At 36.8% G+C, this 22,929-nt stretch overlaps 1 protein-coding gene across 10 annotated transcripts in view; it reads right to left on the reverse strand.

The window, feature by feature from the left end:
* Window positions 1-22,929, reverse strand: part of GRIA3 (glutamate ionotropic receptor AMPA type subunit 3) — a 555,596-nt gene that overhangs the window by 123,197 nt on the left and 409,470 nt on the right. For all 10 annotated transcript variants that reach the window (XR_004423667.1, XM_033112237.1, XM_033112265.1 and 7 more), the window contains one exon: window positions 1,663-1,861. Coding sequence is in view for 9 of the 10 variants with exons in the window: in XM_033112237.1 (XP_032968128.1) it covers window positions 1,663-1,861 (199 nt within the window). In the remaining variant the exon portion in view is untranslated. The remainder of the gene's footprint in view (window positions 1-1,662; window positions 1,862-22,929) is intronic.

The raw sequence follows: 22,929 nt of genomic DNA on the forward strand, positions 1-22,929 counted from the left end.
GCTTTCCCATGGAACAAGTGTTTCTCATCAGAGGGTATGTCTGGTGTCTTGATAGTCTAAGTGGTCAATTATTTCATTTAGCAACTTGATGCCTATTGGGATGGTGAACATAAGCTCTTTTGAAGTTGATACCAAACCAGATTTCCATGGAGCTGATTATGGGCTGACTACTCAGCAGATGGAAATCCCTGGCTTCCTGCCCTGAAATGTGCGAGTGATTTCATAGGAACAGGAGATTATTCCCAGATAAACTTCTGGTACTGTCATAGTAGTGACGGTCAAGGCCAGGTTAGTTACAGAGTGTCTTCGTATCATTTTGATACTTCCAGTACTGGGCTCCTCTCCCTGGTTGGAGATTATGATCTGCTTTGTCAACAGTTGTAGAAGTGAGATAGGGATATCCAGAGCCAATGAGAATTTCGAAGGGTCCCAGAACTATCTGTTTCTCCTTCAGAGAATGAAAAGCTTTTAGTTAATTGCTATAATTTCAAGAAACACACTCCTCCTGGTTTCTCACAAAATAATTGGACAAATCTCATGATAATACATGTAGAAATATATTTCTTACTGATTTCTTAAAACAAGTTGGTTTAAACAATATTTCTTCACTCTGGACCTTTGAGGAAAAGTCAGTAATTATACCTGCCATCCAATAACTTAATTATTGGTTGGAGAGAGTGACTAAACATTTCCTCTCTACCTACTACACAAGTGGTTTTTGGATCATTGCTAGAACCAGTTGCAGTGATTTAAGTAGCAGGCAGTGATAATGCGTAGAATGGGTTCATTTTCTAATGGAAACTAGCATATTTTCCCAGTTGGGGCAACTGAAAAAAACATTTGAGTTCTTAATCACTTCATTGGTAGCCTTTCTTACAGTCCAGTTGCTACAGAACAAAGATCTTGATAGTTTATGTGAAAATGGTCTGTCTGTTATATTATCCTTCTATAATTCTCTGTCTCTATCTCCTTTTATCTTTCCTCTTGACAGGGTTTATGTAGTATTACTAACTTTTGCTAGTCAGAAACTTGCTGTTTCCCCACTAAGATTTGGCCTACAGAAGGGAGAGTTGGAGGGGGGAATAAGTGTACTCATGAAATTAAAACAGTTATCAGCTTTCCTGAAAATTGAGTTATCAGCACGTACATGAATATTTGAAACAACGGTAACAAATTTTAATAGAAAACCAATGTCTAAAATTGAATATGTAATTTAATAGTTCATCACTCCTCAGAGTCTCAGACAGAGTCAATTACCTAACTTCTGTGAACTTCTGAGACATAAAATCACTGCTTTTGTACAAGCAAGAAGGGAGAATAGACATCATTTAGTTCAATTGCCTCATTATTCAAGTAAGGGGACAGAGGCTGACAGAAGCTAAATGACTTGCTCAAGGACAATCACTTTGTGGCAGGGTTGGGATTCAAACCTGGGAGTTCAAGCTTAGAGCTCTTGACATGCTATTTATTATGTCGCACAGGAGTCTTAGTTCTAAAGGGTAATGAATTAGGTCACCAACCAAGGAGTGCTGTTTTTAAATGCTCTAGCTTGATAACATTCCCACTCTTTCCCAACCCTCCCTTGAAAGCACTGTGAATTTGCCTTTGTTAGAAGATGATAAAATAAAAATCATCAGGCCCAAATAACTGCAAAGAACTTACTCTGAAAAATTCTTTTGTTGATCCTGAGTCCAGGGTTCCATATGCAATTTCAGTCTGCTTAGCTAAGTCTTCAGCACTCTCTATGGGAGAAACCATCCTCTCCACAGTCAGAAAAGCAGCGAGATTGGCAGTATAGGAAGAAATTATGATCAGGGTGAAGAACCACCAAACCCCTCCAACAATGCGCCCGGAGAGTGACCTACAAAACAAAACAAAGACCAATCCAGACCCAGAGGGGCCAGATTTCAGTTTAAGAAATATTTATCTTTATTTCTGGAAAGAAAAATGCTTTCAATGTAGTTTATGAAGGAGGGAAGTAAACGATGTCAAGGAATTAACACATCAAACAAAAGTAACACATCAACAACACCCCATGTCATGACAAATGATGATGATTCATGCATAATGCTCTTCAGGCATATGCGGGTTTCAAAGCATGATTTTTTTTTTTAATCACAGGAAAAAATATCTTCTTTGTGCCAGTTCCAGCTCACATAGTAATTTTACTTATCAGATTCTTTTCCCATGAGCTTTGCTGGGCACACCTGTGGAAGACTGCTCTATTTCCTTTAAGGCAAGTGGTTCTCAGCTTTGCCTGCAGAGTAGAATCATCTGAAATCTTTTTTAAAAAGCTCACAGTCAGGCCTATCCAACACCATTTGACTCAGAACCTGGAAGGTCGAACCTAGACATAGGTATGTTTTTAAAGCTCGCCAGGTAATTACACTGTGCAACCAAGGTTGAGAACCACTGATGTAAGATGATGTCATGGGAGAAACAGTCATAATAAACATTTATATATTTGAAGATAAATGGGTAGGTGCTGGTGAGTATTCATCACTTTAATTTAATAAATTTAATAAAGACATTGCCATTTTGTGGAGTTGGTCACCCATGGGGCAAGGAGCCATAAGATAATATTTATTATTATCTTTATATAAATGGCTAGTGGGGCTCAGGAGCTTAGCTCCAGGGATCAAAACTTTTCCATTTTACTAACTAAGACTTAGCACACTGACAGGCCTCAACTGAAGTAGGCAACTACCTGTATAATAGGATTTGAGAGGTACTAAAATGTTTGTCTTCCCCTCACCCCACACCAATAACCAAATAAACAAAATCACCCTTACCGGCCTATCATAGAAATTCTTACTATTGGGATTACCCTCTGCATTTTCTTCAGGAAGCTTGATCAAAATGTAACACTTGACTTCAACAGCACCCATAATCACATTATTCTGGATTAGTCTATCCAATTAGTAGTGAGTGGGACAGAAGATAGGTAAGTTTTAATAAGGGAAAATTTTGTTCTTAAATGTAACTATGAATTGGCATTACCTGGGGTGTTTGACAAAATGCCGATTCAGAATATCTGCATTCCTTTTTTAAAAAGGAAAAGAACTTGCATTACGTTTTAAAATTTATTTTTAAATTATAATTCACATGATATTTTATTAGTTTCAGGTGGACATGATAGTGATTAGGCATTTATATACCTTGCAAAGTGATACCATGATAAGTCTAGTAACCATCTGGTATCATACATAGTTATTATAATATTACTGAATATATTCCCTATGCTATACTTCACACCCCTGTGACTATTTTTATAACTGGAAGTTTGTGCTTCTTAATCCCCTTTACCTTTTTCACCCATGCCCCCACCCTTTAAGCATCACTGGTGATTGCAGTGGTCTGCAAACACAGTTGAGAAATATTATTCTTCTACATTAGTGATTCTCAACTCTACCTGCACATCGATATCATCTGGGGGGCTGGAGAGAAAATAAATCAAAACAACAAAAAACCATGCCTAGGCTCCTCCCCACATCAATTAAATCAGAATCTCTGGTGGTTGAGCCTAAACAACAGCATTATAAAGCTTGGTGCAGCCAGGATTGAAAATCATGGTGCTACATCATGAGTACTACTCAGGGAGAAGGTCTATGGGAAGTCAGGGGGCAGTGTGAGGGCATTGAATGTTCAGTGATGTGTAATGGCTTGCATTGAGGAAACTTCATCTCCTTCATAACGTTGCTGAAGGCTGGCTTTGTCTGCAGAAATGAAAATCTGGTCCCTAGGTTTTATAAAATATTGTCACATTATCCCTAGGGTAGTTCTGCTCTGTGGCAGAGCTCCATCCTGGTTAGGCTATGTTCTCTCATGCCCAGAAAAGCTCATAGGAAAGAACTTACTCTGTTATAAAGTCAAGAATAGGTATAGGAGCCTGGCACATCTCCAGGCTATGTGGGAAGAGGGTAGTTCTGGGTTGTAAGATGGCAAATCAAGCTCTCCTTTGTACTTACATTTTACCACTTTGAAGCAAATCTAAATTCCTGTGCCCCAAGATAACATTTTATTAGCCTCTGGAAAATTCAGTTGTTCAGGATTTTGCACTTTGATCAAATAATTCTGGCAGGTGTTTTGATAGTGTTCTTTATTGATTAACTACCAGATTTCCTCGAAAATAAGACCTAACCAGAAAATAAGCCCTAGCATGATTTTTCAGGATGACATTCCCTGAACATAAGCTCTAATGCATGTTTTGGAGCACAAATTAATATAAGACCTGGTCTTACTTTTGGGGAAACACAGTATAACAAAACTACTTGATTTAAAAAAAAAGTCTGTAATTCCTATTGATCCCTGGATGCTTAAACAACCCTTATTTATTTCTGAACATAATCACTTGTAGCTTTTCAGATGTGAAAATCTGCTTTGCAACAGATTTTTCTAATAGTTGTCCTCTCTCAGGATCTCAATGGTGAACATTTCCCTTTTAATCAGAAAAGAGGTAAAAACATCTGGGTGAGTCAGAAAGAATGTCACGCTTCCAAATGCTAAAAGTTTACAGAATACTTCAATAATGAATTTGGAGCTTTCGTAGTCTTCCTTCATTGTTGCCATATACATTTAATTTATTCTTGACTGATATGACTCTGGAAGTAATTTAATTGTATAAAAAAAATAATCCTCCAAAGTAGTATTCATAGTAACAGGGTAATACAAATGATAGCAATAATAGCTAACACTTATAGAGCACTTCCTATGTGCCAGAGTCCTAATTGCTTTCTATGTGTCAACTCTTTTAATCCCTATGGTTAGGCACTATTTTACAGATAAGAAAACGGAGGTATTGTACTGATAAAGAAATTGAGACACAGAGAGGAAAAATAAGAAATAAATATTCTATACTTATACAATAAGAAAGAAATGCCCACATTTTTGTAGTACGAAATATTCATAATTGTCTAAGAAAATCCAGAATGGTGTGTAAAGTATAGAAGGTGCAATTTTCCTAGAAACACTGAGAAATATAGTTGCAGAAAAACCAAACATGTTTGTATAATTTTTGTTTATTATCTGTTGTTCATTTAGAATGGAACCGTGAATTTGGAATGGTGGGATTTTACTAAGACCAAGGGGAAAATTGATTTTGGAGTATTTCCAGAATCATGGTTTGATATGGAAAGTGGTGTATTCTGCTGCTGTAAATACTAATAATAGTTATGCATTGTCTGTTTGAAATGTGGAGAAAAATACAGTAATTTATAGAAATTACAATTGTGCCATTCTACTGAGGCTAATGGATTATGGCTGTGTCTGTATGACCTAAAATCAAACCTGCATATCATAATCTGGTTATTTTGGCCACCAGGAGAGCTGACTCAATCATGTGCTTGATCTGTATGACTTAGCTGAGATTGGCTGTTGACATAACTAAAAATAAACTCAAATGCAAAATGGTCATTTTTGTGGCCTTTTTATCTATATGGCTATTGACATTGGTAATTATACAGTTAATAGTATGCTATACTTATGGGCATGGGTAATTTTGGTAAATATCCACATAGAAATGGTATAATAGTATCCAGAATCCTCAGCATAGATGGAAGAAGGAGCTTCCTTGGAATCAGTGTTGAATGTACAAGGTTGCATTCAATATTTCCCCCTAAGACAATAGTTTTGAGAAGAGTATTGGTGGAATTTCTACCACTTTCCTCCCTTCTATGGCATTGATGCCTAAATTGTTTCACTGGGAAAAGGTGCAGTGTAACTCATAGAGAAGAAGTTCTATAAGAATTTTTACATTTCCCTTTTCTTATCAGTGAAACTATAGCCATTTAAACCCACATTTCACATGGAGGCTATATAAAAAGTGACCGATGGGTCAGCCCATGACATTTTTAAAAGACCTATTAAAACAAGACAAGACTTTATAGTTTATTTAAAAAGACCTGTCACTTTCCTGTATCTTTCCCTTCATTAATGCAGCTTTAAAATGTTTAATATTCATTTCAAATAGTTTTGTTGCACAAGACAGATTTTGAGGTTAGCATAATGAAATGACTGTAAAATGCTGAACATTTAGTATTTACAAAAATGCATTTTAAGGAGCATATCATACCTTTCAAAGAAATGTAAGAGGAGGTGTGAAGTTAATGGAAGTAAATTAGCAACAAGAGAAAAGTAGACATAAAAATACTGTGAAAAGCATACAATTACTCTTGTTATCTGTAATTGTAAGAAACTAGAGTTTCTAAGTTAGTAATAAAACATGTTTTATGACACCTGAAACATAATAAAAGTGAGCTATGTGTTATAACCTTCATCCTGTAAGTAAATTTTAAAATCTGCACTAGCTTCACAAGGTGAAGAGCTGAAACTGCAAATTGCTTCTCCTTTTCACAAACTATTTATCATTCCACGTTCCCCTTTTTTTCTTTCAAAGTATGCATCATTTCTACACTCCACTCAGTGGTGTGTCTAAGACAGATTTTTAAAAATGTGCAGAATCAATCTTTGGCTCTTACAGTCTTCTGAAGGGAATAAGCAACCATTTACTAAAGACTGAAAACTACAGCTTTCAGCCAGAAAAGTCATGAAGTAGTTATAATAAAACCCGTGCTATTACATCATTAATTTATTACCACATCACTACTGCGTTCAAGTGAGTTTGCAGTAGGATGAAGACACTGGCCATACATCAGCAAAGGAAAGGACAGTGCTTAAAATGAAGCCAAAATATCCCATTGTCTTTGCTCCCATTCATTTTATGCTCTTCATGTCTTTTATTATTGGGCACATACTTTTCATTTTAAAGGAGGCTTGATGTGCCAACTAATTTGGATAAGTCCTCTTCCCTCTCCTCCAAAATATTTGATATCTTGAAAATGACAGGAGAGTACTGCCTTTGGAATAATATGCACACAGTAATCAGGTTCAGTTAGTGTGTTCTTTCCATTTTTCTCTGTTATAACTCCTCCAACCCTCACATCTTCAATATGGCTAAGTCCTCAGCTTTCCTGCAGCCTCAAAGAAAGTCAGCAAGGGGAGCATTTGTCTGGAATGACTCGGACTTTGGACTGCTTAACAGTTCTATCAAAGTTTTACAAATGAAACAAATTTCAGATTTTAAAAATATGCAACCTCCTGTCAATATCAATAAGAAATCATGGAATAATACAATCAAAATATTTTCAAGTAGTATAATCCTTAAGGAAAGCACTATATGGGTTCAAAAAGTAATGGTTATTTCTCATCAGAAATCAGATATTTGGCACTGACTAAAATTACAGCTGTATTCCTACAGAATTTTAAGGACTAAAATGCAAATGCAATATTAACTATTAGTACTTGTGAAATTTGGATGGCTAAGAGCAGCCCACTTAAAAATGATAATAGCTAACATTTATTGAGAACCTACTATATACCAGGCACTATGCTTTACATTTTACACACGAAGAATTGGGGTTTAGCAATGGTTACACAACTGCTAAGCAGATTGTCAATCTAGTGAGACTAATCAGTGAGACTAATTCCACACCCACATACTTAAACATTATGCTCCCTCTATCTACATCATCAACTGTATATTTCTTCATCCCCCACTCAGGGGGAAGAGGGTTGAATGAAATTTCATATCTCCTTATCCTGACACCTCCCAACAAATCACTTTATACATGGATATAACTTCAGCTTATTACATTGATTACTCTCTCTAAAAGTGATACAGCCTCCAGCTGAATTGTTCACTCTGAACAATTGGGGTAGTTGAAAATATCAAACCTAATATTGACAGACTCTTTAAGTTTCTAGTTATTGTCAGTAGCCTTATTTGACAGAAGTGGAATGATGCTCAGTTTTCCTCATGTCTTATTGCTGATTTTCTAGTTTTTTTGTGTTTTTTTTTTTTTTTTTTTTTTTTACTTTGAGTGAACACAAGCTCAGCAGCATTTAAATATTCAGTGCCTATTTTCTTTAAGAACAAGGGCAAAGGCAGTTTCATCAGTGGCTGGTGAACTGGGAAACAGCTCTTGTGCTTGAACATGAGGAAAATAATGGAATAAGTGATGCACCTTGAGGTTCACAGTGAGATGCAGTGAGTGATAATGGAAACAATTGTACTGCTGGCTCTTAAAATATCTATGACCATGGTTTCCATCACATTAATTCTCTGGGTACTGTTTCTTAGTCTATGATAAAAAAAAATGCAGCATGAAGTGGAAAGAGCATGGGTTTTGGAGTTGGAGTTAGGTTTAAATACTGTCTTTGCCATTAGCTGGGTGCCTGGCAAATTATTTAACTTGAGCTTCACTTTCTTCAACTTAAACATACGTATAGGAATTATGTCACAGACCTGGCAGCATGAGGAGTGCCTCTTGAAATCTCCCCTAGAATTTACAGCAAATTGAACAGCTATAATTCCACAAAGGACTCCCTGTGTGGCACACAGGCAAACATAAGAGATATGCAATTGGAATCATCTAAAGGTGGGCAAATTGGATGAGCAGGGGAGGAGGGAGAAAGGAAATGCAGAGATGAGGGCCACGAGCTACAGGCCATAGGACTCAGACTGGAGCTCAGAGCTCCGTGCAGTCCAGAGCTTACCGCAGTCATGGGACAGGGAAGAATTGGTACTGCTAGCGCTCCCCTATGACCCACAGTTCTGCCAGAGGATCAGCATATAACAAGGCTGAACCCAACGCTCACAGCAGAGACCTTGGAGCAAAGACTGAGGGAAGAAGGGTGAGAACGGTGGTTGAAGCCCTCACTGCAAAGTAGAGGATGGAAGACATAGACAGGGAGCCTGGCCGACCCGTCCCTACCCTATCCTTCCAGAGCTTACCCCACCCCAGCAACACAGTGCTACTGGGAGAAGCAGAATTGTCACAGTGTCAGATCAAAAGGACAGAATATTTACAGCTCTGAGAACTACAGCCCTGCAGCCACAGACTCACAGAGTCTGGTGAAAGGAAAGCAACTGTTGGGGTAAAACAAATGGGTGGTGGTAATCACCATTACCACCTCCAAAACCCACCCTGCCTCTGCTCCCAAGTATGTGGGCAGATCCCTGCAGGGGTAACCAGAGCCACTGAAAAATAAAAGCTGTGAATGTGGCTGCAGGAATAGCTTTGGGAATTCAGAAGCTCTCCACATCCCCGCACGGTGGTGCCCTGAAACCCAGGTGACCTGCTCACAGAGGTGAAGCCCACTTTCCAGGGAACCCCACCATTACGTGAGAAGCTGGAACAGTGCAGAGAAAATATAATGATACAGAGGGAGGGAGAATAAAAAGCTGCAGCAGGAGAGAAAATAAAACATTCCACTAACACCTACTGGACAGCAAATGAAAGATGTCTTCCTATAAACCTGTTGTAGAACCCAATCCTGTAGATGCCTCGGAAGAGAAATGATAATTCATTAATTGCCATGAATAATCAAGGCAGCACAGAAAGAAAATGAGTCTCCAGAAAATGAACTTAAAGACATAGAAATATGTAACTTAAATGACAGAGAATTCAAGATTGCGGTACTTTTTTATATGTTTGTTTTTTTAATTAAAATTTATTGGGGTGACAATTGTTAGTAAAGTTACATAGATTTTAGGAAGGAGTATAATTGCATAATACATCGTCTATATATCACATTGTGTGTTCACTACCCAGAGTCAGTTCTCTTTTCATCACCACTTATTGGATCCCCTTTACATTCATCTACCAGCTCCTTCCCCCATTACCGTTTGGTAACCACCAAACTGTTCTCTGTGCCTATGGATTTTTGTTTCTTCATTTGTTTGTCTTGTTCTTCTGTTGTTTTCAGTTTTATATGCCAAATATCAGTGAAAACATATGGTTCTCAACTTTTTCTATCTGACTTATTTTGCTTAACATTATAATCTCAAGATCCATTCATGTTGTCACAAATGGTATTATTTCAACTTTTCTTATGGCAGAATAGTATTCCATTGTGTACATATACCACTACTTCTTTATCCATTCATCTATTGAAGGACACTTTGGTTGTTTCCGTGTCTGACACAGTGTAAATAAAGCTGCAATGAACATTGGAGCACATATGTCTTTATGTACAAATGTTTTCAGATTTTTTTGGTAGATACCCAGGAGAGGGATTGCTGGGTCACATGGTAATTCTATTCTCAATTCTTTCAGGAACATCCACACTGGCTTCCATAGCAGCTGCACCAATCTGAATTCACACCAACAGTGTATGAGAGTTCCTTTTTCTCCACGGCCTCTCCAAAACTTGTTATTATTTGCCTTGTTGATGATAGCCATTCTAACTGGGGTGAGGTGATACCTCGTTGTGGTTTTTATTTGCATTTCTCTGATGATTAGTGATGTAGAGAATCTTTTCATTTGTATGACCTCTTTGGAGAAATGTCTATTCAGGTCCTCTGCCCATTTTCTTAATTGGACTTTGGACTTTTTTTTTTTTTTTTTTTTTTTTGCTTAGTTGTATGAGTTCCTCATGTATTTTGGATATTAGCTCCTTATCAGAGGCATTGTTTACAAAAATCTTCTCCCATTCGGTTGGTTGTTTCTTTATTTTGTGGATGGTGTCTCTTGCTTTGCAGAAGCTTTTTAGTTTGATATAGTCCCATTCATTTATTTTAGCTTTTACTTCCCTTGCCTTTGGAGTCAAATTCATAAAATGCTCTTTGAACCCAAGGTCCGTAAGTTTAGTACCTATGTTTTCTTCTATGCATTTTATTGTTTCAGGTCTTATGTTTAGGTCTTTGATCCACTTTGAATTAATTTTGGTACATGGTGACAGATAGCAGTCCAGTTTCATTCTTTTGTACGTGGCTTTCCTATTCTCCCAGCATCATTATCGAAGAGGCTGTCTTTTCTCCATTGTATGCTTTTGGGTTCTTTGTCAAAAATTATCTGTCCATATTTATGTGGATTTATTTCTGGGATCTCAATTCTATTTATTGGTCTGTGTGTCTGTTTTTCTGCCAATACATATTGTTTTGATTATTGTTGCCCTGTAGTACAAGCTGAAGCCAGGGAATGTGATACCTCCAGCAGTGTTTTTTTCTCTTAGGATTGCTTTGGCTATTTGGGGTTTTTGTGGTTCCATACCAATATAATGAGTTTTTGTTCTATTTCTTTTTAAAATGCCATTGGGATTTTGGTGGGGCTTGCATTAAATCTCCATATTGCTTTGGGTTATGTGGCCATTTTAACTATGTTGATTCTTCCAAATTATGAGCACGGAATTGGAATGTCTTTCCATTTTTTTTTTAAATGTCTTATAGTTTTCAGCATATAGGTCTTTCACATCCTTGGTTAAGTTTATTCCGAAGTATTTTATTGTTTTTGTAGCAATTGCAAAAGAAATTTTATTTTTTATATCTTTCTCTGAGATTTCATTGTTAGTAAAAAGGAATGCCATGGACTTTGTACATTGATTTTGTAGCTGGCAATATTTAGTATATTTGTTTATTGTTTCTAATAGTTTTTTGGTGGACTCTTTAGGGTTTTCGCTATATAGCATTATGTCATGTGCAAAAAGTGACAATTTAACTTCTTCATCCTCAATATGGATACATTTTATTTCTTTCACTTGCCTGATTGCTCTGTCTAGGACTTCCACTACTATGTTGAAAAGCAGATGTGATAGGGGACAGCCCTGTTGTGTTCCTGAACATTGAGTAATGGACTTCAGTTTTTCACTGTCATTATGATATTAGCTGAGGTTTTGTCATCTATGGCCTTTAATACGTTAAGGTATTTTCCTTCCATACCTATTTCATTAGTGTTTTAATCATATAGTGGATGTTGTATCTTGTCAAATGCTTTTCCTGAATCTGTTGATATAATCATATGATATTTGTCCTTATTTTGTTTATGTGATGGATTTTGTTTATTGATGGATTTGCATATGTTGAACTATCCTTGTGCCCCTGGGATGCATCCCACTTGGTCATGATGTGTAATCTTTTTAATGCATTATTGCATTCGATTTGCTAGAATTTTGTTTGGAATTTTCCATTCATATTCATTAGCTATATTGGTCTATAATTTTCTTTTTTTGCCTGTTATCCTTACCATGTTTTGTTATCAGGGTAATGTTTGCCTCATAAAATGAGTGAGGGAATATTGTCTCTTCTTTAATTTTTTTGGAAGAGTTTCAGTAGGAGAGGTATTAGATCCTCTTTGAAAGTTTGGTAGAATTCACTAGTGAAGCCATATGGTCCCGGACTTTTGCTTTTGGGAAGGTTTCAGATGACTGATTCAATTTCCTTACTGGTGATCGGTCTATTTAGATTTTCCAATTTTTCTGGATTCAGTCTAGGAAGGATATATATTTCTAAGACCTTGTTCCTTTCATCTAGGTTATTGAATTTGGAGACATATAGTCCTTTATACCATGTTTCCCCAAAAATAAGACCTAGCTGGACAATCAGGTCTAATGCGTCTTTTGGAGCAAAAATTAACATAAGACCCTGTCGTATTCTACTATAACACCAGGTCTTACATAATGTAATATAAGACCCAGTCTTATTTTACTATAAGACCAGGTTTTATATAATAATATAAGGTAATATAATATAAAATGGAGTCTTACATTAATTTTTGCTCCAAAAGACACATAGGAAGTGATTGTCCGGCTAGGTCTTATTTTCAGGAAAACACGGTAGTATTATTGGAAGATTCTTTGTATTTCTGTGGCATCGGTGATAACTTCACCTCTTTCATTTATGATTTTGTTTATTTGTGTCTTTTCTCGTTTTATCTTAGTGAGTCTAGCCAAGGGTTTGTCAATTTCATTACTCTTTTCAAAGAACCCGCTTTTTGTCGCATTAATTTTTTCTATTGTCTTTTTGTTTTCTGTTTCATTTAGTTCTACTCGGATTTTTATCATTGTCTTCCTTCTGCTGAGTTTGGGTTTCATTTGTTCTTCTTTTTCTAGTTCTTTAAGGTATACCATGAGGTTATTTATCTGGGATATTTCTTGTTTCTTGAGATAGACCTGTAATGATATAGGTTTCCCTCTTAGAACTGCTTTCATTGCAAAAATTTTGGTGGATGTATTTTCATTGTCATGTGTTTCTATGTACCTTTTGATCTCTCCTCTTATTTCTTCTTTGACCCAGTCGTTCTTTAAAAGTATGTTCCTTATTCTCCATATATTTGTGGTTTTTCCTGCTTTCATTTTGACATTGATATTCAATTTCAAAGCCTTGTGATCAGAGAATATGCTTGGTATGATTTCAGTCTTCTTAAATTTGCTCTGGCTAGATTTATGTCCCAATATATGGTCTATCCTTGTGAATGGTCCAGGTACACTAGAAAACAATGCATAGTCCGCTGTCATAGGATGAAATGCTCTATTAATGTCAATTATGTCCATCACCTAATGTGTAATTTAGGGCTGATATTTCTTTATTTTCTGTTTGCATGATCTATCCATAGGTGTCTATCATGTATTTAGGTCGCCTACTATAATTACGTTTTGGTGAATTTCTCCCTTTAGTTCTGTTAGTAGTTGCTTGGTATATTTCAGTGCTCTCTGACTGGTGGAATAAATATTGACGACTGTTATGTTTTCTAATTGTATAGTTCCTTAATCATTATGAAATGTACGTCTCTGTCTCTTGTTTCCATTTTTATCCTGAAGAGTGTTTCATCTAATATCACTATGGCTACACCTGCCTTTCTCTGGATAATATTTGCCTGGAATGTCAACTTCCACCCTTTCACTTTGAGCTTATATTTGTCCTTGTAGCTGAGATGTGTCTTTTGGAGGCAGCATATGGTTGGGTTTAGTTTTTTATCCAATCTGCTACTCTGTGCCTTTTTATTGGTGAATTCAGTCCATTTACATTTAGGGTGATTATTGATATATGAGGATTTCCTGTCATTCTATCTTTTGTTTTCTGGTAAGACTGTGTCTCATTTGTTTCTTTGCCTTTTTGTTGCTGTCTATTATTTCAGTGTGGTGGTATTCTTTGATTTTCCCCTCTGTTTCTTCCTTTATTGCGATGTATATTTCAATTCTAGGTTCCTTTTGAGTGGTCACCATCAAGTTTATTTAAAAGAAATATTCATATTTAGAGTATTTCATTTTCTTCAGCATGCTTACTTTCTCCATTCCCTTATTCCTCTACTCTCCCCCTTTCATGTTTTTGTTGTCACAAATTATTCCTATTCATGCTAGGCAAATAGCCTCCTTCAGTATTTTTTGTAGTGCAAGTCATGTGTTAGAAAATTCCCTCAGCTTCTCTATGCCTGGAAATGTCTTTTCTCCTCCTTAATATCTAAAGATGTCTTTGCTGGATATATTATTCTTGGCTCATAATTTCTCTCTTTCAATAATTTGAATATTTGAATCCATTCCCTTCTGGCTTGTAGAGATTCTGCTGAAAAATCTGATTATAACCTAATGGGGTTTCCTCTGTATGCTACCATCTTCTTTTCCCTGGCTGCCTTGAGGATTCTTTCTCTGTCATTAAGTTTTGACAGTTTCAATAAAAGGTGCCTTGGAGAACGCCTGTTGGGATTGAGGTTATTAGGTGTTCTATTCACTTCTTTGATTTGAGGATCCAGTTCTTTCCACAAGCTTGGGAAGTTCTCGTCGACTATTTGTTTGAATATACTCTCTGTTCCCTTCTCCCTTTCTTCTCTTTGTGGTACGCCAATTATTTTCATATTGCTCCTTCTCAAGGAGTCAGAAAGTTCTTGTAGAGTTCTTTTATTTCTTTTAACTCTCAAATCTCTCTTCTTCTGTCTGTGTCAATTCCAGATTTCTATCTTCAATGTCACTGATTCTTTCCTCCATCTGGTCAGCTCTATTAGCTAAGCTGGCTATTTCATTCTTCATTTCTTTTATTGAGTTCTTAATCTCCAGAAATTCTTTTGGAATCTTTTTAAAAATGTCAATCTCTTTGGTAAAATGTTCATTTTGTTCTTTGATTTTTTTTCTGAGTTCATTGAACTGCCTGCCTGTGGTTTCTTGCATCTCATTGAGTTTTTTTTTTCAGAACTGCAATCTTGAATTCTGTGTCACTTAAGTCACATATTGCCATATCTTTAAGCTCATTTTCTGGAGATTTTTCATTTTCTATCTGAGTTGCCTTGTTACCTTCGCTATTCATGGCAATTAGTGAGTTATTATTTCTCTTCCTAGGCATCTACAGGAGTGGGTTTTGCAACAGTTTGGTAGGAAGATGTCTTTCCTTTGCATTTTAGTAGGTATTGGTAGAATGCTCTATTTTCTTTCTAACTGCAGCCTTTAATTCTCTCTCACACTCTAGTGTTATATTTTCCCAGCACTGTTCTGGATTCTCACACAATGGGGGATTCCCTGGAAGGTGGACTTCTCCTCTGTGAGCAGGTTGCCTGGGTCTCAGGGCAATGTGCTGTTGTTGGATGTGGATACCTTCTGAAATTCCGAAGCTCTTCCTGCAACATATTAATGGCTTGTGTGTTTCTGCAGCTCTGTTTACCCTTCCAAGCATCTGCCCCTATAGGTGGGGACAGAGGTGGGTTGGTTGTGGGAGCTGCCTGTGAGCAATGGCAGGCTACCAGCAACACAGTTCATCTTGCACCCAGGGCTCCATACCGTTTCCTGGAACTTAGTGGGCTGCAAGTCTGTGGCTACAAGTCGCAGTACTCAGAAATACAAATATTCTGTTCTTTTCATCTGACACTGCTACCTTTTGGCTTCTAGCACTGGGAGGGTGGGGGTGGGACGATCGCTGGGAGGGTGGGGAGGAAGTGAAAAGGCTCCATGCCTAAGCGTTCCATCCTCTGCTTGGCAGTAGGGCTTAAATGGCCTTTTTCCCCCTTCCTCCCTCAGTCTTTGCTCTGAGGTCTCTGCTGTGAGTGTGGGGCTCAGTCATGTTATATGCTGATCCCTCATGCAGGAGTTTGCCGCATAAGTGGAGCAATAGCAGTCCCAATGCTTCCCTCTCCCATGATTGTAGTGGCTCAGCAATGCAGGGAGCTGTGAGCTCCGAGGCCACTCTGTGTCCTGGGCCAGTGTAGCCTGCGCTCCACACTTCCCACTTCCCTCCTCCCCGCTCACCCCATTTTCCCACCTTTAGATGATTTCAGTTGCATCTCTCTTAGTGTTGCCTGTCTTCTAGGCATGGAGTCCTTTGTGGAATTGTAGTTGTTCAATTAGTATTAAATTCCAGGAGCGATTTCAAGAGGCTCACCTCTCGCCACCATTTCTATGATGTCATCTCCTCGGTAAAATCGAAGTTCTTAAAATACTCAACGAGATGCAAGAAAACACAAACAGGCAGTTTAATAAACTGAGAAACGCAATCAAAGAACAAAATGAACATTTTACCAAAGTGATTGAAATTTTAAAAAAGAACCAAATAGTAATTCGCGATCTTACTCAATATAAGAAAAGAAGAATGAGATAGCCAACTTAGGTAATAGAGCTGACCAGATGAAGGAAAGAATCAGTGACATTGAATATAGAAATCTCGAAATGACACAGACAGAAGAGAGAGAGACTTGAGAGTTAAAATAAATGGAAGAACTCTACAAGAAAATTCTGATTCCATCAGAAAGAGCAACAAAAGAATAATGGGCATACCAAAAGGAGAAGAAAGGGAAAAGGGAACAGTGAGTATATTCACACAAATAGTTGATGAGAACTTCCCGAAGTAGGGTAAAGAACTGGATAGTTGAATCCAAAAAGCAAATAGAACACCTAATAGCCTCAATTCCAACAGGTCTTCTCCAAGGCACAGCGTATTGAAACTGTCAAAACTTAATGAGAAAAAAGAATCCTAAAGGCAGCCATGGAAAGGATCATGGTAACCAACAAAGTAAAGCCCTTCAGGTTATCATCAGATTTTTCAGAAGAAACTCTACAAGCCAGAAATGAGTGGAATCAAATAGTCAAATTATTGAAAGAAAAATTTTGAGTCAAGAATATTATATCCAGCAATGATATCCTTTAGATATGAAGAAGGAATAAAGGTCTTTACAGACATACAGAAACGAAAGGAATTACCTAACACATGACCTGCTCTAGAAGAAATACTGAAGGAGGCTATTCGACCTGAAACAAACAAACAGAAAAAATCAAAAGAATACCAAACCATGAGTAGTATTGTGGAAAGACAGACAAAAAAGCATGAAATGGCAACTACACCAAATAGGAGACTGTACCCTTAAATATAACATACAGGGTAAAGAGGAAAAGAAAAACTTTTTTAAAAAAGACGAAAAAGGCAACTTTCTATTGCAATGAAGAAATCAACTTATATCATAAATTGGGATAATTTGTGACAACAGAAATATAAAAGAGGAGAAAGTAAGGGTCTGAAATAGCACACGGGAATGGAGAAAGTAAGCATGCTGCAGAAAATGGAATACTCTAAGTATGAAACAGTTTTTACATAAACTTAATGGTAACCACTCAAAAAAAAAATCCGGAAATGAAATACATAGCATAAAATAAAAAAGAAACAGTGGGAAAAATCATAGAAAACCACTACACTGATAACACACACCAACAAAAAGGCAAAGAAACAATAGAAACACTGTCCTAGAGAAAACAAAAGATAGAATGATAGGAAATCCTCATATATCAACAATCACCCTAAATGTAAATGGACTGAACTCACCAATAAAAAGGCACAGAGCAGTGGATTGGATCAAAAAACTAAACCCAACCATATGCTGCCTCCAAAAGACACACCTCAGTTACAAGGACAAATATAGACTCAAAATGAAAGGGTGGAAATTGAAACTCCAAGCAAATGGTATTCAGAGAAAAGTATGTGTAGCATACTGGTATCAGATGAAACAGATTTAGTTTATAAAAGGTGACAAGAGACAAAGATGGACATTTCATAATGATAAAGACAACTATACAACAAGAAGACATAACAGTTATCAATATTTATTCCCCCAATGAGGGAGAACCAAAATATACAAAGCAACTACTAACAGAAGTAAAGTGAGAAATTCACCAAAACACAATTATAGTGGGGGACCTAAATACATCATTGACAGCTATGGATAGATCATACAAACAGATATTAAATATGGAAATATCAGCCCTGAATGATACATTAGATGAAATGGACATAATTGACATTTATAGAGCATTGCATCCTATAACAGCAGACTATACATTATTCTCTAGTGTACATGGAACATTCTCAAGGATAGACCATATATTGGGACATAAATCTAGCCTCAGCAAATTTAAGAAGATTGAAATCATAGCAAGACTATTCTCTGATCACAAGGCTTTGAAAGTGGATATGAACTCCAAAATGAAGGCAGGAAAAATCACAAATATGTGGAAATTAAACAACATACTTTTAAAGAATAACTGGTTCAAAGAAGTAATAAGAGCAGAAAACAAAAGATACATAGGAACAAATAAGAACGAATGTACATCCTACCAAAATTATTGGGATGCAGCGAAAGCAGTTTCAAGAGGGAAATTAATACCATAACAGGCCTATCTCCAAAACAAACAAAAATCCCGGGTAAACAACCTCACAATACACCTTAAAGAACTAGAAAAACAAGAACGAATGAAACCCAAAATCAGCAGAAAGAAGGAAGTACTAAAAATCAGAGCAGACCTAAATGAAATATAGAACAAAAAGATAATAGAAAACATTAATGCCACAAATATCTGATTCTCTCAAAAGCTTAATAAAATTGACAAACCCTTGTCTAGATTCACTAAGATAAAAAGAGAAAAAACTCAAATAAAATCAGAAATGAAAGATGGGAAGTTACCATGGATGACACAGAAATACAAAGGATCATCCAAGGATACTATGAATGATTATCTGCCACAAAATTCAATAACCTAGAAAAATGGACAAATTTTTAGAAACATATAGCCTTCCTAGTGTGAATCACAAAAAACTGGAAAATCCAAATAGATGGATCAACAGTAAGGAAATTGAATCAGTCTCCCAAAACCTTCCCAAAAGCAAAAGTCCAGGACCAGGTGGTTTCACTAGTGAATTCTACAAAACACTCCAAGAGCATCTAATATCTGACTTACTCAAATTCTTCCAAAAATTTGAAGAAGAGACAATACTCCCTAACACATTTTATGAGGCCAACATTACCCTGCTACCAAAACCTGGTAAGCATAATACAAAGCATATATATATATATAACAGACCAATATCTCTGATAAATACAGATGCAAAAATGCTAAACAAAATTCTATCAAATCGAATGCAACAATGCATTAAAAAGATCATTCATCACGACCAAGTGGAGTTCATCCCAGGGGCACAAGAATGATTCAACATCCGCAAATCCATCAATGTGATACATCACATAAACAAAATAAAGGACAAAAATCATATGATTATATCAATTGCTGCAGAAAAATCGTTTGACAAGATACACCATCCATTTATGATTAAAACACTGAATAAGGGCCCGCCCAGTGGCTCAGGTGGTTGGAATGTCATGCTCTTAACGCCAAAGGCCTCCGGTTAGATTCCCACATGTCCCAGTGAGTTGTGCCCTCTGCAGCTAAGCTTGTGAAGAACAGCTCTCCCTGGAGCTGGGCTGCAATGAGCAGCAGCAGGTTGGTGCAGGCTGCTGTGTGCTGCTGTGGGCTACTGTGTGCTGCCATGAGCGGCCGGTGGCCATCATGAGTAGCCGGCAGCTAGCCTGACTGTCTAGCAGCCATTGTGAGCAGCCCGCAGCTGGTGAGAGCTGCTGTGAGCAGCAGACCGACGACTGGAGACTGACTGCCTCAGCTGGGGGGAGCGCAAAACTCATAATACCAGCATGGGCAAGGGAGCTGTGTCCTACACAACTAGACTGAGAAACAATGGCTTGAATAGGATTGGCAGGGGGTTGGCGGAACAAAGGGGGAAAATGGTTAAGATAATAAATCTAATGTTATGTATTTAAAAAAAATCACTTAATGATATAGGTATAGAAGGAAAATACCTCAACTTAATAAAGGCCATAAATGACATACTCTCAGCTAATATCATAATTAACAGTGAAAAACTGAAGCCCTTTGCTCTACGTTCAGGAACACGACCGGGCTGTTCGTTATCACCTATGCTTTTCAACATAGTGCTAGAAGACCTCGCCAGAGCGATAAGCAAGAGAAAGAAATAAAAGGCATCCAAATTGGGAATGAAGAAGTTAAATTGTCGTTCTTTGCAGATGACATGATGCTATACATAGAAAACGCTAAAGTATCCACCAAAAAGCTATTAGAAACAATCAACAAATACAGTAAAGTTTCCAGCTACAAAATCAACTTACAGAGTCCATTGCATTCCTATATACTATCAATGAAATCCGAGGAAAAAAAATAAAACACAATTCCTTTTGCAATTGCAACAAAAATAATTGTATACCTAGGGATAAACTTAACCAAGAATGTGAAAGACCTATATGCTGAAAACTATAAGACATTATTAAAGAAATTGAAGAAGACACAAAGAAATGGAAAGATATTCCACACTCATGGATCAGAAGAATCAACATAGTTAAATTGGCCGTATTACACAAAGCAATATACAGATTTAATGCAATCCCCATCAAAATCTCAATGGCAATTTTTAAAGAAGTAGAACAAAATATCATCAGATTTGTATGAAACTACAAAAGACCCCAAATAGCCAAAGCAATCCTAAGAAAAAAGAACAATCCTGGAGGTATCATACCCCCTGACTTTAGCTTGTACTACAGGGCAACACTAATCAAAACAGCATGGAACTGGCATAAAATCACACACATAGACCAATGGAATAGAATTGAGAACCAAGGAATAAAACCACGTAAATATGGATAGATAATTTTTGAAAAAGAAGGCAAAAACATACAACGGAGAAAAGACAACCTCTTTAAAAAATGGTGCTGGGAGAATTGGAAAGCCACGTGCAAAAGAATGAAATTGGACTGCTATCTGTCACCATGTACCAAAATTAATTCAAAATGGATCAAAAACTTAAGCATAAGACCTGAAACAATAAACTGCATAGAAAAAAAACATAGGTACTACACTTGTGGACCTTGGGTTCAAAGAGCATTTTATGAATTTGACTCCAAAGGCAAGGGAAGTAAAAGCTAAAATAAATGAATGGGACTATATCAAGCTTAAAAGCTTCTACACAGCAAAAGAAACCATCAACAAAATGAAGAGGCAACCAACTGAATGGGAGAAAATTTTTGCAAACAACATCTCCGATAAGGGGCTAATATCTAAAATATACAAGGAACTCGTACAACTCAACAACCAAAAACAAACAACCCAATTGAAAAATGGGCAGAGGACCTGAAGAGACATTTCTCCAAAGAGGTCATACAAATGGCAAGTAGACATATGAAAAAATACTCAACATCACTAATCATCAGAGAAATGCAAATAAAAACCACAATGAGCTATCACCTCACCCCAGTCAGAATCGCTATCATCAACAAGACAAATATAACAAGTGTTGGAGAGGCTGTGGAGAAAAAGGAACCCTCATACACTGTTGGTGGGAATGCAGACTGGTGCAGCCGCTATGGAAGGCAGTGTGGAGGTTCCTCAAAAAATTACGAATAGAATTATCATATGACCCAGCAATTCCTCTCCTGGGTATCTACCCAAAAAATCTGAAAACGTTTATCCTTAAAGACACCTGCACTCCAATGTTCATTGCAGCTTTATTTATGGTGGCCAAGACATGGAAACAACCAAAATGTCCTTCGATAGATGAATGGAGAAAGAAGTTGTGGTATATATACACAATGGAATACTATTCGGCGGTAAGAAAAGATGAAATAGGTCCATTTGTGACAACATGGGTGGATCTTGAGAGTATAATGCTAAGCAAAAAAGTCAGACAGAAGAAGCAGAGAACCATATGATTTCACTGATATGTGGTATATAAATCAAAAACAACAAAAGAACAAGACAAACAAATGAGAAACAAAAACTCATAGACACAGACAATAGTTTAGTGTTTACCAGAGGGTAAGCGGGGGCGAGGGTGTTAGATGAGGGTAAAGGGGATCAAATATATGGTGATGGAAGGAGAACTGACTCTGAGTGGAGAACACACAATGTGAGATATAGATAATGCATTGTACACCTGAAATCTATGTAACTTTACTAACAATTGTCACCCCTGTAAATTTTAATTTAAAAAAACCCAACACTTAGTAAAATGGAAAGTACCTTATAGTAGGAAAGTACCTTAATGTAAAAAGGACATATATGACAAATCCTCAGATAATATCATAATTAATTAAGAAAAACTGAAATCCTTTGCTCTACATTCAGGAACATGACTGGATTGTCCCTATCACCACTCCTTTTTAACATAGTATTGTAAGTTCTAGCCCTTGCAATCAAAGAAGAGAAAGAAATAAAACACATCTGAGTTGGGAATGATGAAGTTAAATTGTCACTTTTTGCAGATGATATGATTCTATATATAGAAAACCCTAAAGACTCCACCAGAAAGTTATTAGAAATAATAAACGAATACAGTAAAGTTGTCGGCTAAAAAATCAACGTACAATAATCCATTGCATTCCTATAAACTCACAATGAAATCCCAGATAATGAAGTTAGAAAAACAATTTTTTTTGGGGCAATTGCAACACAAGGAATAAAATATCTAGGAATAAACTTATCCAAGGATGTGAAGGACCTATACACTGAGAACTATAAGACATTTTTAAAAGAAATAGAAGAAGACACAAAGAAATGGAAAGATATTCCATGTTCATGGATTGGAAGAATCAACATAGCTAAAATGGCCATATTACCCAAAGCAATATACAGATTTAATGCAATCCCCATCAGAATCCCAATGACATTTTTAAAAGAAATAGAACAAAAAAAATTATCAGATTTGTATGGAACCACAAAAGACCCCATATAGCCAAAGGAATCCTAAGAAAAAAAATACTGCTGGAAGTATCACACTCCCTGACTTCAGCTTGTTCTACAGGGCAACAAGAATTAAAACAGTATGGTAGTGGT

Source organism: Rhinolophus ferrumequinum, chromosome X, assembly GCF_004115265.2.
Source record: "Rhinolophus ferrumequinum isolate MPI-CBG mRhiFer1 chromosome X, mRhiFer1_v1.p, whole genome shotgun sequence".
Lineage (NCBI taxonomy): Eukaryota > Metazoa > Chordata > Mammalia > Chiroptera > Rhinolophidae > Rhinolophus > Rhinolophus ferrumequinum.